This window comes from Sarcophilus harrisii, chromosome 2 (assembly GCF_902635505.1).
Source record: "Sarcophilus harrisii chromosome 2, mSarHar1.11, whole genome shotgun sequence".
In the NCBI taxonomy this organism is placed as follows: Eukaryota; Metazoa; Chordata; class Mammalia; order Dasyuromorphia; family Dasyuridae; genus Sarcophilus; species Sarcophilus harrisii.
In genome coordinates, this window is record NC_045427.1 from 98992196 (window position 1) to 99006235 (window position 14040).

The 14040-nt window shown below is 31.9% G+C and overlaps 1 protein-coding gene across 4 annotated transcripts in view; it reads left to right on the forward strand.

Moving 5' to 3' along the window:
• CCDC85A (coiled-coil domain containing 85A) overlaps positions 1 to 8438 on the forward strand; it is a 226775-nt gene extending 218337 nt beyond the window's left edge. For 3 of the 4 annotated variants that reach the window (XM_023494941.2, XM_023494942.2, XM_023494944.2), the window contains one exon: positions 6651 to 8438. In XM_023494941.2, the coding sequence (XP_023350709.1) occupies positions 6651 to 6740 (90 nt within the window). In that variant the 3' untranslated portion in view covers positions 6741 to 8438. Of the gene's footprint in view, positions 1 to 1773; positions 1873 to 6650 lie in introns of all 4 variants that reach the window. The other variant, XM_031950507.1, reaches the window with a different exon arrangement.
• The last annotated feature ends 5602 nt before the right edge of the window (positions 8439 to 14040 follow it).

A 14040-nucleotide genomic window follows, 5' to 3' on the forward strand; every position in this document is an offset into this window, starting at 1 on the left:
ATATATCATAGAGTTTGAATTTTGGAAGGTTGAGGGCATACCCTTAAAAAAGCGATGGGTTTCTTCTTCTTTTTAAGGTATTTGAGAATCATTTTAGTCTGTTGTATTTTCAAATGTCCAAGATCACAATTTTTTAATGAGTGGCATTTTTGGTATTGTAACTTTTAACAAATTTCCTAATTCTTCTATTATGATGGGAACTCTTATTGTCTAATAATTTCAGGGTAAGGAAAAAGGGGAAAAGGGTCTTGTGAATTCTCTATAATTAGCCCACTATTTATCTTATAAAATTTTATCTCAAGAGAATAATTTAGGGACACACATTTAAGTATGTTATAAAATTTATAATTTATATTATATATTATATAATTAATTTATGTTATAATTAACTAGAATATTGTCCCTAAGTTATTGGTTGGTATCTACATAGAACAATAAATTGTTTTTTATTGAATATTTAAGGGTCTTGAATATGGAGTTTATTGTCTTCTGTAAGAAGTGTATTGGGAAACAGAAATGTATGTCAGTCTATTCTAAAGAAAATGTTTTTGATTAAGCATTTCACTAATTAGAAGTATAGATACATAAATATGAAAAATAGGTTTCCATTTAACAATTTTGTTTTCAAAAGTCATTGCACTAGAGTTGATTTGTTGAGTTTTTTTTTCCCTTGCTCAACAAAAATAACTAGAATTAGAGCCTAGTTTTTCATCTTCTTCCATTTTCTTAGGCAATATTTTTCTGATTGATCTCAAAGGGATCTCTATGCCTGAATGAGCATGGTGGTGGGGGTATGGAGCTGAATGAGAAATTAGCCCCCTCATAATGATGCTATAGTCATTTCTTGCTTATTAAATGCATGATAGCTATTAATCAGAGCTTCAATTCATTTAGTAGAAATTAACTGATTTGAAGTACACTTCTCTGGGGTGTATTACAAATCAAATAGGTAGGAGTCTTATACACTGTGCCCTTCAAGCTTTCTATGAATATTCATTGAACAAAGATAATCATTTTCTATAAAAGTAAAAAGAATATGAACAACTCTTATCTGATATAAGCACAGGCGTCAGATTTTCATTTACTTTTCTGATTTTTTTCTGCATTAAAAAACATACATATAGAGAAAGAAAGTTGAGATTTTTGAATTCCTACGATATAGTGTTATAGCTGGTTTGGTCATAATAAGGCTAAAGTTGTATAAATATCAATGCAATATCAGATTTTGTACAAATGGACTACTTCATGCCTGGTTATTTATTTCAGCTCTTCTATTAGATTAGATTATATGGTTTAAGTTTGGCTGTGGGAATTAGTATCAGGTTTGGAGATAGCAAAACTGAATGCATTGAAAGTAGCACTGGCATTAGACTGGCTTTTTGGAAAATATTTTCACCTTTGTTTTATAAATTCCATAAGGTGTGAGCTAATGTTCTAGAAGAAAAACCACATACACATAAATACACACATATATACAAAATGGCAATAATCTAGTTTAGTTATTTTGAAATTTGAATAGAGTATTTGACTACATGCTATTCCCCCAAAATGTGGGGATCAATATATGAAAAATTTATTTAGAAAATTGTATATATATGTACTCAAAGTATATGAGATTCAGAGCATTTGATTTAGTCTACTTTACTGTGAACACTATTTACATAATGAGGAACAAAAATTTTACAAGGTTGATTTCCTTAATGTTTTTATTTATACTTAACAAACTAATTCTTTTTTCAGATGAAATTTATTTTTCTTTCTCAACAAATCCAGGTCTTGGATGTTCAGGAAAATATAGATCGTCAACAGGGTAAAGAGTATGACCATGACCTTAGTGAGACAGAAAAAGCTATAGTCAGAGAAATGTGCAATGTAAGTTTTATGTGCTTAATTCTGTATTAAAATCTCTTTGTAACTAAGTTATTGCTCCATGAATATCTACTTTTTAAAAAAAAAGCTGACAGAATGCCTTTAAAAATTTTATATGGAAATAAAACCTGTTATCCTTTTTTTCATTTGCCTTTTGATTCTGGAGCACTTATGAAAATAGTAATCCTATTATAAAACATTTAAGTCAGAAATGATTTGCAAGGTCTGTATGCTAAAGAAATTATGAAATTTTCTCAGTGTCTTTTCAACTGATTATTCAAAACAGCAATATGCTGTGGAGTCGTAATCATTTTATTTCTCTTGAGCAAAATTTTTAATAGCATTTCTGTTTTGTAATTTTGGGCACTTCTTTAGTTATGAACATAAGATTTTTTTCAAGTTTGTATGTTTCTGATGCACTCCTATTTGATATTATACTAGAGAAATGACCATCATCTTTATAAATATTATTTTCTAAATCCCTCATATAAAAGATATTATGCTTCTATTCAAAGTTTTTGCATTCACTCTACAGGAGTTGACACACTAACTCAACAGTGCTATGAATCTATATGTAGAAGTAAAGGAAATTAAATATATGTAAGTAATTATATAAATTAAACAAAAAAAGAAAATACAGTAAGGGCCTGTGTTACTTTCAAGATGCATTTTATATGTAGTCATTGATGTGGGTAAGTTGTTTTTTTTTATTTTAAATAACAGCTTAATGCTGCCATTTTAGGTAAGAAATGCACTCTTAATTCTAAGCAAGAATAAGGGGATAAGGATAAGGGAATTTATAAAAGTGGTATAGGAATTTTGTAGATTATTTGTGTTATAGAAAGGAAAACATGGAAGTATGTTAATGAAGTACTGGTTTAAAATTTTTGGAAAATGTTTTTCCCTTCACGTCTTTTCATTCTTTTTGACTTCAAATTTGCTTAGAAGTACAATGTAAATACTAAATTTGTTGTGGCCAGATTTTGCCAGCCCACCTATAATCCAAGAGTGCTTGAACTTTGATATATAGTAAATAATGTGTCAAGTCTATTAAATTCAGTGAGCATTTTACATTTTCTTTCTTACTATCTAAAATTCCTGAATCTGTGGTTTTTGGTTTGCCATTGTTTGCCCTTTTTCTATTCTAGTGCTTTCCAAACCATTTGCTTGCATTTCTTGACTTTGTTTTTCTGTTATGTTAAAGAAATATGGCCTTTCTACCTTTCCTATCTCCCCCATTCCCCTTCCCTTTCCTTCCTCTTTTTCTCCTTTTCATTTCTTTGAGATTGGATCTCTCTATCTCCCCCAGACTGGAAGTAGAACAGTCACTCTGATCCCACTACTGATCAGCACAGAAACTGATTTATTCTATTTCTAACCTTTTCTTATATATCTTGATTACTTGACAATATTCGTGCCAGATTTAGAGTAAATACATGATCAGCTACTGTAGCTCAGAACTCTTGACTTTAAACAATATACTAGTTGCAGCCTCTTGGTAGTAGATTACAGGCATATACCACCAATCTTAGCCATATATATAAACATATATATGTATTTAGATTCTCTACTCTTGCCTTTTCTAAATCTTTTCAAGTGACCCTTCTCATTTTTCAATTTAGCAAAGATTCTTACCTAGAAATGATCATGCTTTACTTCAGCAAACAAATTAATCAGAAAATTATTATTATGAAATAATCTATAATTAATTGTGATATGTAGTGATGATGATGATGATAGAATATTAAAGCTGAAAGGAACTTGAGAGATGTAGTCCATATGGGAACTGAGTATGGATCATAACATAACATTCTCACTCTTTTTGTTGTGTTCACTTGCATTTTGTTTTCTTACTCAATTTCTTTCCTTTTTGATCTGATTGTTCTTATGCAGCAAGGTAATTGTATAAATGTTTACATATATTGGGGGAAAAACTTTATAGAAAAAAATAAAATAAAATACTACCTTCTTCAAAAATAAAATAAAAAGAGAGATGTAGTCCAGCTTTCTTTTAAAAAGTAAAGAATTGGATATCTACTGAGCCATATTGACTTGCTTAAGTGACTTGTCATTCAAGCTGGTGGCAGAATCAGAACTGACACCATGGTCTCTTTCCTAGGACTCTATTCTTTTAGTCATCTCATTGCTACAAGTTTTGGGATTATGACTTCTCTTCCTAAAGAATACAAAGCAGGATCTTTCATAGAGGGCAGCCTTCCATTATAACTGCTGCTATTATTTCTATCTAGAAGAATACATCATGATAAAAAAATTATTACCTTAAATTTAAAAGTTTGAGTTATTTTTCAAATTTACTGAAAATCAATTAAATTCTGAGATCAAGTAGTTTGTAGTCAAGTCAAGTAGTTTGTAGTTTTTAGGATAATTTTTAAATGTGTTCAAACCCAGTTTATTAGTTTATACCGTAATATGAAAGACACTTGCAAAATGAGAGTTTCTTCTTCCTATTTGTGATATATGCTTTTCTATACTAATCCTACGCTTATTACTTTTTTTTCTTTCAACTTTTTTGTTTGTTTTTCATGTCCTGATTTTGTTGAAGGAGGTCCAGAATTCACCCTGACAGCTTTTGAAACTGGATCACATTTATGGGTCAGATTGACAAAGAATTGATTAAAACCAAACTAAAATAGACATCATTGGATTTAATTGTGTGAATGTTTAATAAATTCATTTAGGCTCAGTAAACAGAATGAAAACTCAGCATTCAATATGATGGCATTATTCCCTGGTTTCTTTATGATGTTCAGATTTTTTTTATTTGGTCTAGGTAATACCATCAATTTTAGTGTCCTTCTGTCCTTTTTCTGTCCTTTCTGTCCTTTTACTGTCCTTCTGTGAGCAAATCACCTAGTCTTTATATACTTTCATTTTCCTGTCTGTTAAATTGCAAAAATATTATTCATAATTGACTGACTATATGATGATATTAAATTTTTCCTAAAGATCACTACATAAATAAAAGTATCATTATTATTTAAGAACAAGAAAGTCAACTTTTAATGATAACCCTAGAGCTTCAGAAATGTCAGGTAGGTTTTATCAGGTTGCTAAATCCATGCCAACAGGTATCCAATGGATACCCTACATGATTCTGAATATCTACAGTTACATTGTTCTGTAAATTCAAAGACTATAGACTTATCTCTGCTCTCTTGGAATTTGTCCTTTTTTAATCATCTTACCTTATTTTTTGGACCCTTAATTCTAATGTGAAAGACATATTCCACTCAGTCCTAGCATTTAAGAGTCTCCTTAAACCACACAATGCTGTCCATGTTGGGACCATCCATTTGTAACTTTAGTATATGTGATATTGCTAGCAAATGTAGGGAAGATCTTACACATGGCACTTTAGGTTGTAAGGCCTCAAGTAACTACCCTCATGACTCTCAAGGATCACGTAGGATTTATTCAGAAAGCTAAGAATCTTTTCTTTAATTTAAAATCTAGAGAAAAATTATAGTCTCTTGGGGTCATTTGTTATGGTGCCTTTCTATTTTTGTTTTTAAATTAGTTATCAAGCAGAATACCTAACCCTTTGAGGTAGCAGATTGAATTGATCATTTCTTTGTATAGTTTCTTTTAAATATTTGAAAACAAAATTAAAATACTCTTCTGTCAAATGCTCCAGTATGTCTAAAGAACCATCATGTCTTCTGAAAAATAGAACTTAATATTTGCCTTGGTTTTATCAGCATTATTGAAATACTTATAGTGGTCTGAAAGCAAAATAAACAGACAAATAAATAACTTGTTTTCTGCTTCATTGTAGAATATTTTTTGCTTTAATTTTATTAAACCATTAGAATATTATCTTTACACTAAACCTCTCTTGGAAAACAAAAGGGTTCTTGATGTTTCTTTCCATCTATCTATCGTCTATCTGTCCCTTCTTTCAGCGATGATAAATTGTTCATGTTGAGGACTCAATTTAGTAGTGTTACCAATCTGTATTTCTGCTTTTCAAAATCCCAGCTTTTGCAGTTTCATTGTCTCATTAAAATACCTCTGTCTCTCTTATTTTCTCTCTGTCTCTCTCTTTCTCACTGTGTCTCTTTCTCTGTCTCTCTGTCTCTGTCTCTATATATTTCTGTCTCTCTATCTCTGTCTCTCTGTGTCTCTCTCTTTCTCTAAATATCTTTGTCTCTGTCTCTCTCTGTTTCTTTCTGTGTGTCTCTCTCTGTCTCTCTCTCCTGTCTCTCTGTCTCCCTTTCTCATTTTCTCTCTCTCCTCTATCTCTCTTGTCTACCATTGTATTTTCCTTTCAAAGGTATTATTGGCTTTTTGAATATATATATATATATGTATGTGTGTGTATATATATATGTTTTGGCAATCTGAGTGATCTTTGAGTTTAAGTATTAAGATTTACAAAAATAGGAGATATTAATTCTGGGTTGCAGTGGGAAAGAGGCAATGTGATGGAAGGAGAGAGTTAAGCCAACATTATTAACAGAATATTTAAGCCACATTATGTTATAAAGTAAAGATTTAGATGAGTCTTGAACCAAAATATTCATTTATTTATTTTAAAAAATTGAATGCTTTGATTTCCTTTATTAAAGATAATACATTTCACTGATAAAGTAATACTTTAAACATTTTTTTGTATCCACTCAAAAGCATTTTTATTTTTTAAAGTATATTTTATCCTCAGTCCTTCAATATGAATGTTTAGTTTTTACCTGGAAGAATTCAGAATATTGGACTTTTGTGAACAATTAGCAATGACGTCTTTGTTCTTTTACTTCTTTTAGGTTGTGTGGCGGAAACTTGGAGATGCTGCAGGTTCTTGTCCTGGAATTAGACAACATCTGTCTGGGAACCAGTACAAAGGACCCATGTGAGAAGCACTTCTCAATACAAGATTAGCCTTGATGGTGGGAAAGAAAAAAGACATGATTTCTACTCATCTGGACTCAGGGGGTTGATGATAGGGTAGTTGAATACCACATCTATGCCCCCCAGCCTACTGGTTTTTGTGTTTCTTGCTTCACTATAGTCAAGTGCAATCTCTGAATCATGATATCACTAATTTGTTATCCTACACATTCTTCGAGATCTTAAGACAATTTGGAGTTTTTCACGAATTGGAGATGTTCTGGTAGAGCTCTAGTGATTTTTGACTGAGATGACATAGTGGGAACTTCCTACCATGTTATGTAAAAGCTAAGAAATGGTGCTTTCCAGCTTCCAAAGTTTGGAAAGTAATTTATCAATTGTATTTGAGTGTATACAATGCTAGTAGCTGGTGTTTAATTTGAAAGCAATTTGAAAGATTTTTTCCCCCAAAATCATTCAGTATTTGTATTGAGGTGCTAAAATTATCTCATAAATTCCTTTTTCCTGTGAGGCAAAATCCCTGACAAAACTTGTCACAAAATAATTTCTGGCCCATTGGGCAAGTAATACATTGTTGCTCCTCCATTTTGATAACACAATTTGGAGGTCACCTATCTCTTGGCCCACTCCCCCATTAGCATTAATATCGACAATTTGCAAGTTAAACTTTCATGAGCTTACTTGAAGGGTTTCCACCTGTGAGAAATGTTAATTTTGACAATTTTGTTTCTAGACAAGCAGTTATATTTAAGATTCTAAGTAGACTTTAAAAGATTGCACTGCATTTTTGGAAAAAAAAAAGCTTTCCTTGTCTACTGCAGCTTTCTTTAAAAGAATTGTTTGATGATACTCAACGCATGTCTTTTATTATTTTGAAGCTAAAAACTCTTGTTCATATTGCTTGAAGGTTGACCAAGAGACATGCTCGCTATGCTTAGTTTATTTCATTTATTATTTGGGGGGAGGGGGAAAATATGTATAACATTAGACTGTGTGTAATGGAAATGCTATGATAGGTATTTTGTGTTTATCCAAATGCAATGAGTTTCTTGTATGAATATGCAAGAAGCCTGTGACAGAATGCTATTGCTTAAGTTTTTAACTAGCTTAGAATAAAAGAGATAGGAATGCAACAATTGTCAGTTTTCAACTTGTTCTCAATTACTAAGGATTTGCTTCACAGCAAATATTTTCTCTTTTTTGTGAACTTGTTACATGTTGTATTTAATTGACCATTTGATAGTATAATGTAAGAAATTGATGTACACTTAAAAAATAATTATGGTACTGTGATGTAGAATCAGCTTACTGTTGTCTGAAAATCCTTGTATATTATTTTACCAGACTTTTCTCTCTAATTATCTTTATTTGGTTAGATTTTAAACCTGTATTCCTTTTGAGATATTATATTTTACAATTGTTATTCTCTGTTAAGAAAAAACCTGCTTGCTATATTTACATTTTCACAAAGTTTTCATCTATAAACTTAAATTGTTGTATTCCTATACAATATAAAACATTTAAAACAAGTTTTTGTGCCTGCAATAGGTCCTGCAGTAGCTATTCAAGGGACATTAGTCTTTTGACAAAATACTTGTGTAAATTTTATACTGTATTAAAACTATTTTTTTAAAGTTCTGCATAAAATTGAGTATCAAGTATATGTGTTCATCTTAGCAATGGTAATAAATTATTTAATCTCATAGTGGTTTTTCTTTTCTTTTTAAAATATGTTTCCCCATAACTGGTACATATCTGTTAAAAGCCATTAAATGTTATGCAGCTTTCTATGACACATAGATGGATGCTCGATAAATGTTTGATGATGAGGGCAGCTATGATACTACATAAGAATAGTCACTTTTATGTAATTCTTTAAGGAGTTTACTATTTACTTGTTCCTGAACTCATAGCATTACTCACTGTAATAGTGGATATTCAATTCATTTCACCAAACATATTTTCTATTATGGGCAAGACTCTGTGCTAGGTATTAGAGATAAAAAAGACAAAATCAAAATGGTGTCTGCCCTCAAAGAGCTTATGTTAGATGTTCAAGAACATTTTTGAAACAATATATTTCTATCTTAGAATTTGTACTTGTCCCTGAAGCCTTCTAAAAAGCAATAATAATAGCTCTCATTTACATTGTGATACTTTATTTGCAAATAACTTTAAAAATGTCTTATTTCATTTGATCTAATCTTTATAGTCATTCTGCTGCTAAACCATTGTGGTGGCTATTCAATAGCATGTTTACACATATAGACAAATCCATACCCATGTAGATAAAAAAATGTAACAGATTATCCTCTTCAAGTTAACAAATTAATGAGAATTGTAGGACATAGGGATCCAAGAAATTATAAAAATTAGTACAATATTTAGAATTCTGTATGGTTTCTTAGTGTGGGTATTCCTTCCATCTATGAAGATAATGATATACATATACCATTTTATTTTATTTTTTAATTATAGCTTTTTATTTATAAAACATATGCATGGGTAATTTTTCAACATTAACCCTTGCAAAACCTGTTCCAGCTTTTTCCCTCTTTCCCCTACCCCCTTCCCTAGATAGCAAGTAGTCCAATACATGTTAAATATGTTAAAGCATATGTTAAATACAACACAGTACATTTTAGATTACCATGTTTATTGAACAGATTTATCCAGTCTGCCATAGACCTTCATTTTTTTTTCTTTAAGATATCGATATGATTCAGTTGTCTATCCATTGAGACACATTTTCATCATCCATTCTCCAGTTCTGGGCCAAGTTCTACTTCCACAATGATGGTGGTGAGTGTCAGAAAAAGAAGCCACAGGGGACAAAGCAGCACATAACTTTTTAGAGTATAACTTTAATTTAACTTTCAGTACTATCAACGTACTAGCATCTCTCTCAAGTAAATTACCAATTAATGTATTGTTGGAGGAAATAAACACTAGCTATATTGACATATTTAATATAAGAGAAACTAGAACATTCATGAAAGTTTTGGCCAAAAGGAAAATTTTAAGACTTTCCTTAGATAAACAAGTGGAGAAATGGAGGGACTTGTTTCTTATTAATTTTGGCTACATAATTGAACTATGATTTCATGGGACACATAGTTATTTTATCATTTATCATTGCTGACAACTTAAGCAAAAACTGAAGATAACTTAGCTTACTTGCCAAAATCTATCATGACACACAAACTAGAAAAGAAATAGAAAGCATTCATATAAGCCCGTAGTTGTATAACATTGGATAGTAATATGACCCTCTCCTTTTTTTCTTTTCTTTTCTTCCTTTATTTGCACTCCTTTTTTAGCTAAATGCCTTTCCATTTCTCCAAATTATCTTGTTTTTATTTGTGTAGTATCAGCATTGTGCCTCTTCTGATCAAATGAAATTTCCATGAGGCAGGAGCTGTTTCCTTTTGGTCTTTGTATACTCTCTTGGCACAGTGCCTGGAATATAGAAAAAGAGTTAATAAATGCTTGTCCATTAATTGATTGGATATCTAGTCTCTCTGTTAAGACTACCATCACCTGAAGTGATGGTACCTGAAGTAGCTCATTCATTTATGACAAAGGAAGTTACTGGTTTTTAATCAATCAGAAGTCTGCAATTTCTACCAATTACTCATTCTATAATTTCTACCCAATACCCCCTATAAATACCAGTTTTTCATGCATTTGAAGATAGCTAACCTGCCACTTGGAAGCCTTCTCTATTCCAAGCTCTAAAATGCATAGATATTTTAATAGAACCTCTTGTGGCGATCCCCAAGCTCTCATCATTTGTCAGCATGCTCTGGAGACTCTCAATTACTTGTGTCCTTCCTATAAAACAGTGTCTACTACCAAGCATAGTAAACCAGAAGTGCCCTGATCGGGGCAGAATTAGGAATACTTTTTTTTTTTTTTTTTTGGTGAGGCAATTGGGGCTGTGATTTGTCCAGCATCACATAGCTAGTAAGTTTTAAGTGTTAAGTGTGTGAGGCTAGATTTGAACTCATAACCTCCTAAATACAAGGCTGCTGGTGCTCTAGTCACTATGCCTTCTAGCTGCCCCCTATATATTATAAATATTCTTAACTCCTTTCTTCTGATCACTCTTTCCAGAAGTTATGATTTCATGAATATGTTCTCAACTAAAGCAAGGAAAACATTCTAAGATTTTGTAGCTGATCTTTAAGGAAAGATATACCTGAAAAATAGCCCACCATCTGTGGAAATTTGGTGACTTGCATTTCACTTATAGAGTCAGTTATTCAATAGACATTTATTAAGTGCCTATTATATACTCTTGTTTTCTCAGTAAATTCAGCACCAGGGCTGGAGTCAGAAAGATCTGAGTTCAAATTTGGTCCTAGACACTAATTAGCTGTGTAATCCTAAAGGGTCACTTAACTCTTATTTATCTCAATTTTTCATCTGTACAATGAGGACACACTGAAGAAGAAAATGGCAAACTCCTGTGTCTTTGCCAAGAAAACCCCATGAATAATGTCTTTGGATTCATGAAGAGTCAGTCACACACCACTGAACAAAAACAAGAGCATATATTCTTCACTATGTTAAATACTATCATGGCTTTCAAATCCCAGGGAACCTCAGTCCCACAATAAGGCATTAGATAGGGCTTCAGTGAAAGTTGTAATTTTTCAAATAATGCAAGTTAAGATGGTGTTCCATGATTCAGAAAATATGGTGTTCAATGATTTGCAGCTGGATAAAGTCATTAAAGGAATGTAGGAATTTAAAATATGAGTATAAGGGGGCTTCTCAGAATCATTACTAAGAATTTCCAAAATGTAATCCAGATTCCTTTGGTTCAATTCTAGGTCAAACCTTTTTCACATCAACTATTTTCTAGTCATCAATTCTCTGTCCTATAATTGCACCTTCCTTTAGGCCCAATTGGGCCAATCTGGACACAATGTCATCCTGGTCTTCTGATCCAATCCAATCTAACAATATTTGTCAAGCATGGTGCTGGAAGCTGGGGATAAAGTCAAAAATGAAAATCAGCATCCCCCCCACCCTCAACTTTTTTAACATTAGGCCTTACATTCCATTGGGGAAATAAGAATGAGTTCACCAGGTAAACTAATAATTATATTCATGCTCATTTAAAGAGATGAGAAAGAGTATTACCTGTGGAAGGAATACATTAATGCACTCTTGATGGAACTGTGAATTGCTCCAGCTATTCTGAAAATAGTTTGGAACTATGTCTCCAAAATCATTTAACTGCACATCTCCTTTTGATCCAGAAAAACCACTACTAAATATATGCCCGAAAAAGATCAAAAAGGAAAATGACTCATATTCACAAAAATATTGACCGTCTCACTTTGAGCTAAAATATGTACATAGATAGTGTGATATCACACTATTGCATTTCACTTGTAGAGTCAGTCATTCAATAGACATTTATTAAGTGCCTGCTATATATCCTAGTTTTCTCAGTAAATACAGCACCAGGACTGGAGTCAGAAAGATCTGAGTTCAAAGGCAAGTCCTGGGCAAGTCACTTAATCCTGTTTACCTCAGTTTCCTCATCTGTAATAATGAGCTGGAGGGAAAAAATAGCAAACCTTTCTAATATCTTTGCTAAGAAAACCCCATATGAGGTCATGAAGAGTTGGATACAAATGAAAAATGACTCAACAAGAACAAGCACGATGACTTGTTATGTCTATGAAAAGTGCTGCATTTTATATCAGTTATTCTTGACCACCTAGTTCCCTGGTTTATAATCTCAAACCTATCCTTTATTCCTCTCTGCTTCATTTCTGTATCCAATTAATTGATATCTTGTCAATTCTTCTTCCACAATGTATCTGGACATTTCACTTCTCCCCTGAACTATTATAATAGCCTTCTACTGGCTTTCCTATTTGCATTCTTTCATCTATAACTCATCCTCCATCCAATTTTTTATGTTTTAGCAAAGAACTAGAAGAGGGCACCCAATAGTTGGTAATGATTGAATGAAGGATGCTATTTGAGTATAATGGAAGGTTTGGACCTTAAGAAATGCTGAAATGGGCCATTTCAGAGAAATCTGAGAAGATTTTTATGAACCAATTCAGGGTGAAGTAAACAGAACTAAGATAATAATTTGTATAATAATTAGGTATATGCTCAGTGTAAAAATAATTTTGAAAAACTTGACAACTTTGCTCAATGCAAGGAACATCCACAACTACATTTCCAGAGGACCACTTCTTGGTAAAGAAGTGATGGAATTAACATTAAACCTATATTTTTATACATTGCCAATACCACAATTCATTTTTTTTCTTGACTTCATATTGATTGTTTGGCTTTTCTTTTTTTCCAAATGAAGAGAGGGAGAGAAAATGAAAATTGCTAATTGATATATAAAATTAAAATTAAAAAATTGAGAACATGAAGAAAGATATAATAAATTTTATGTAAGCTAAATTTTTAAGGAGTTAAACATGAGAGCACCCAAATTAGGCTCCTATGAACAACAATTGAAGGAACCGAAGATAAATTTGAAAGGAAGGGGTATCTAAGAGGAAGTCTGTCCCTTACCTTGTTTCATTCACTTATTCATTTATCCTATCTTGCTCATCATGAACTTTAAAAGTTCTGATTCCTCATGATAATAATACTATTTATTCAATTCTTCCATTTTAATGAAATTCATGTATTTACCTTTTATTCACATTTCTTAGAATTTTGAAAGCCTAGATGCAATTATACCTAAACTTAAACTTTGAAAAAACTATTTCTCAATGCAATATTTTTTGCTTCCTTGATCCTGTAGTGAAGTTATAATACTGAATATGACACCATATTGATTACTATGAAAATAAATTCATATCCCAAGCAAGAAAATTGTTTTCCAGCTACAGAGTGAAAGTGATGAAGAAGCTGACCTTTCCAGCAAAGTGACTGGCCTTGTCTAAGTAAAAGACACATTTTAGAGATATTGAGGGGGTGAGATGGATGAAGAACACAACATCCAAACAATTAATTATGTCATATACTGTCCAAGAGTTGGGATTTCCTCACCTTTTACATTTGTGCTTATGAATAAATGCCTCATGTAAATATTGGAATGAATGAAAAAAATTAGTTCATTTATTAGGACTTAGCTCATTCAGAATTAGTGTGAGCCTCTGGATGGGAAATCTGTTAATTTATGAAATTCACAGTTTGTACTGGTTTTAGGATTATTTACTTTATTTGGTCAAATGTCTCTTACAAGAACCTCATGTCAAGGTCAATTCTAACATTAGATTCACCACAATACTCATTCTCACTTCCTCACAA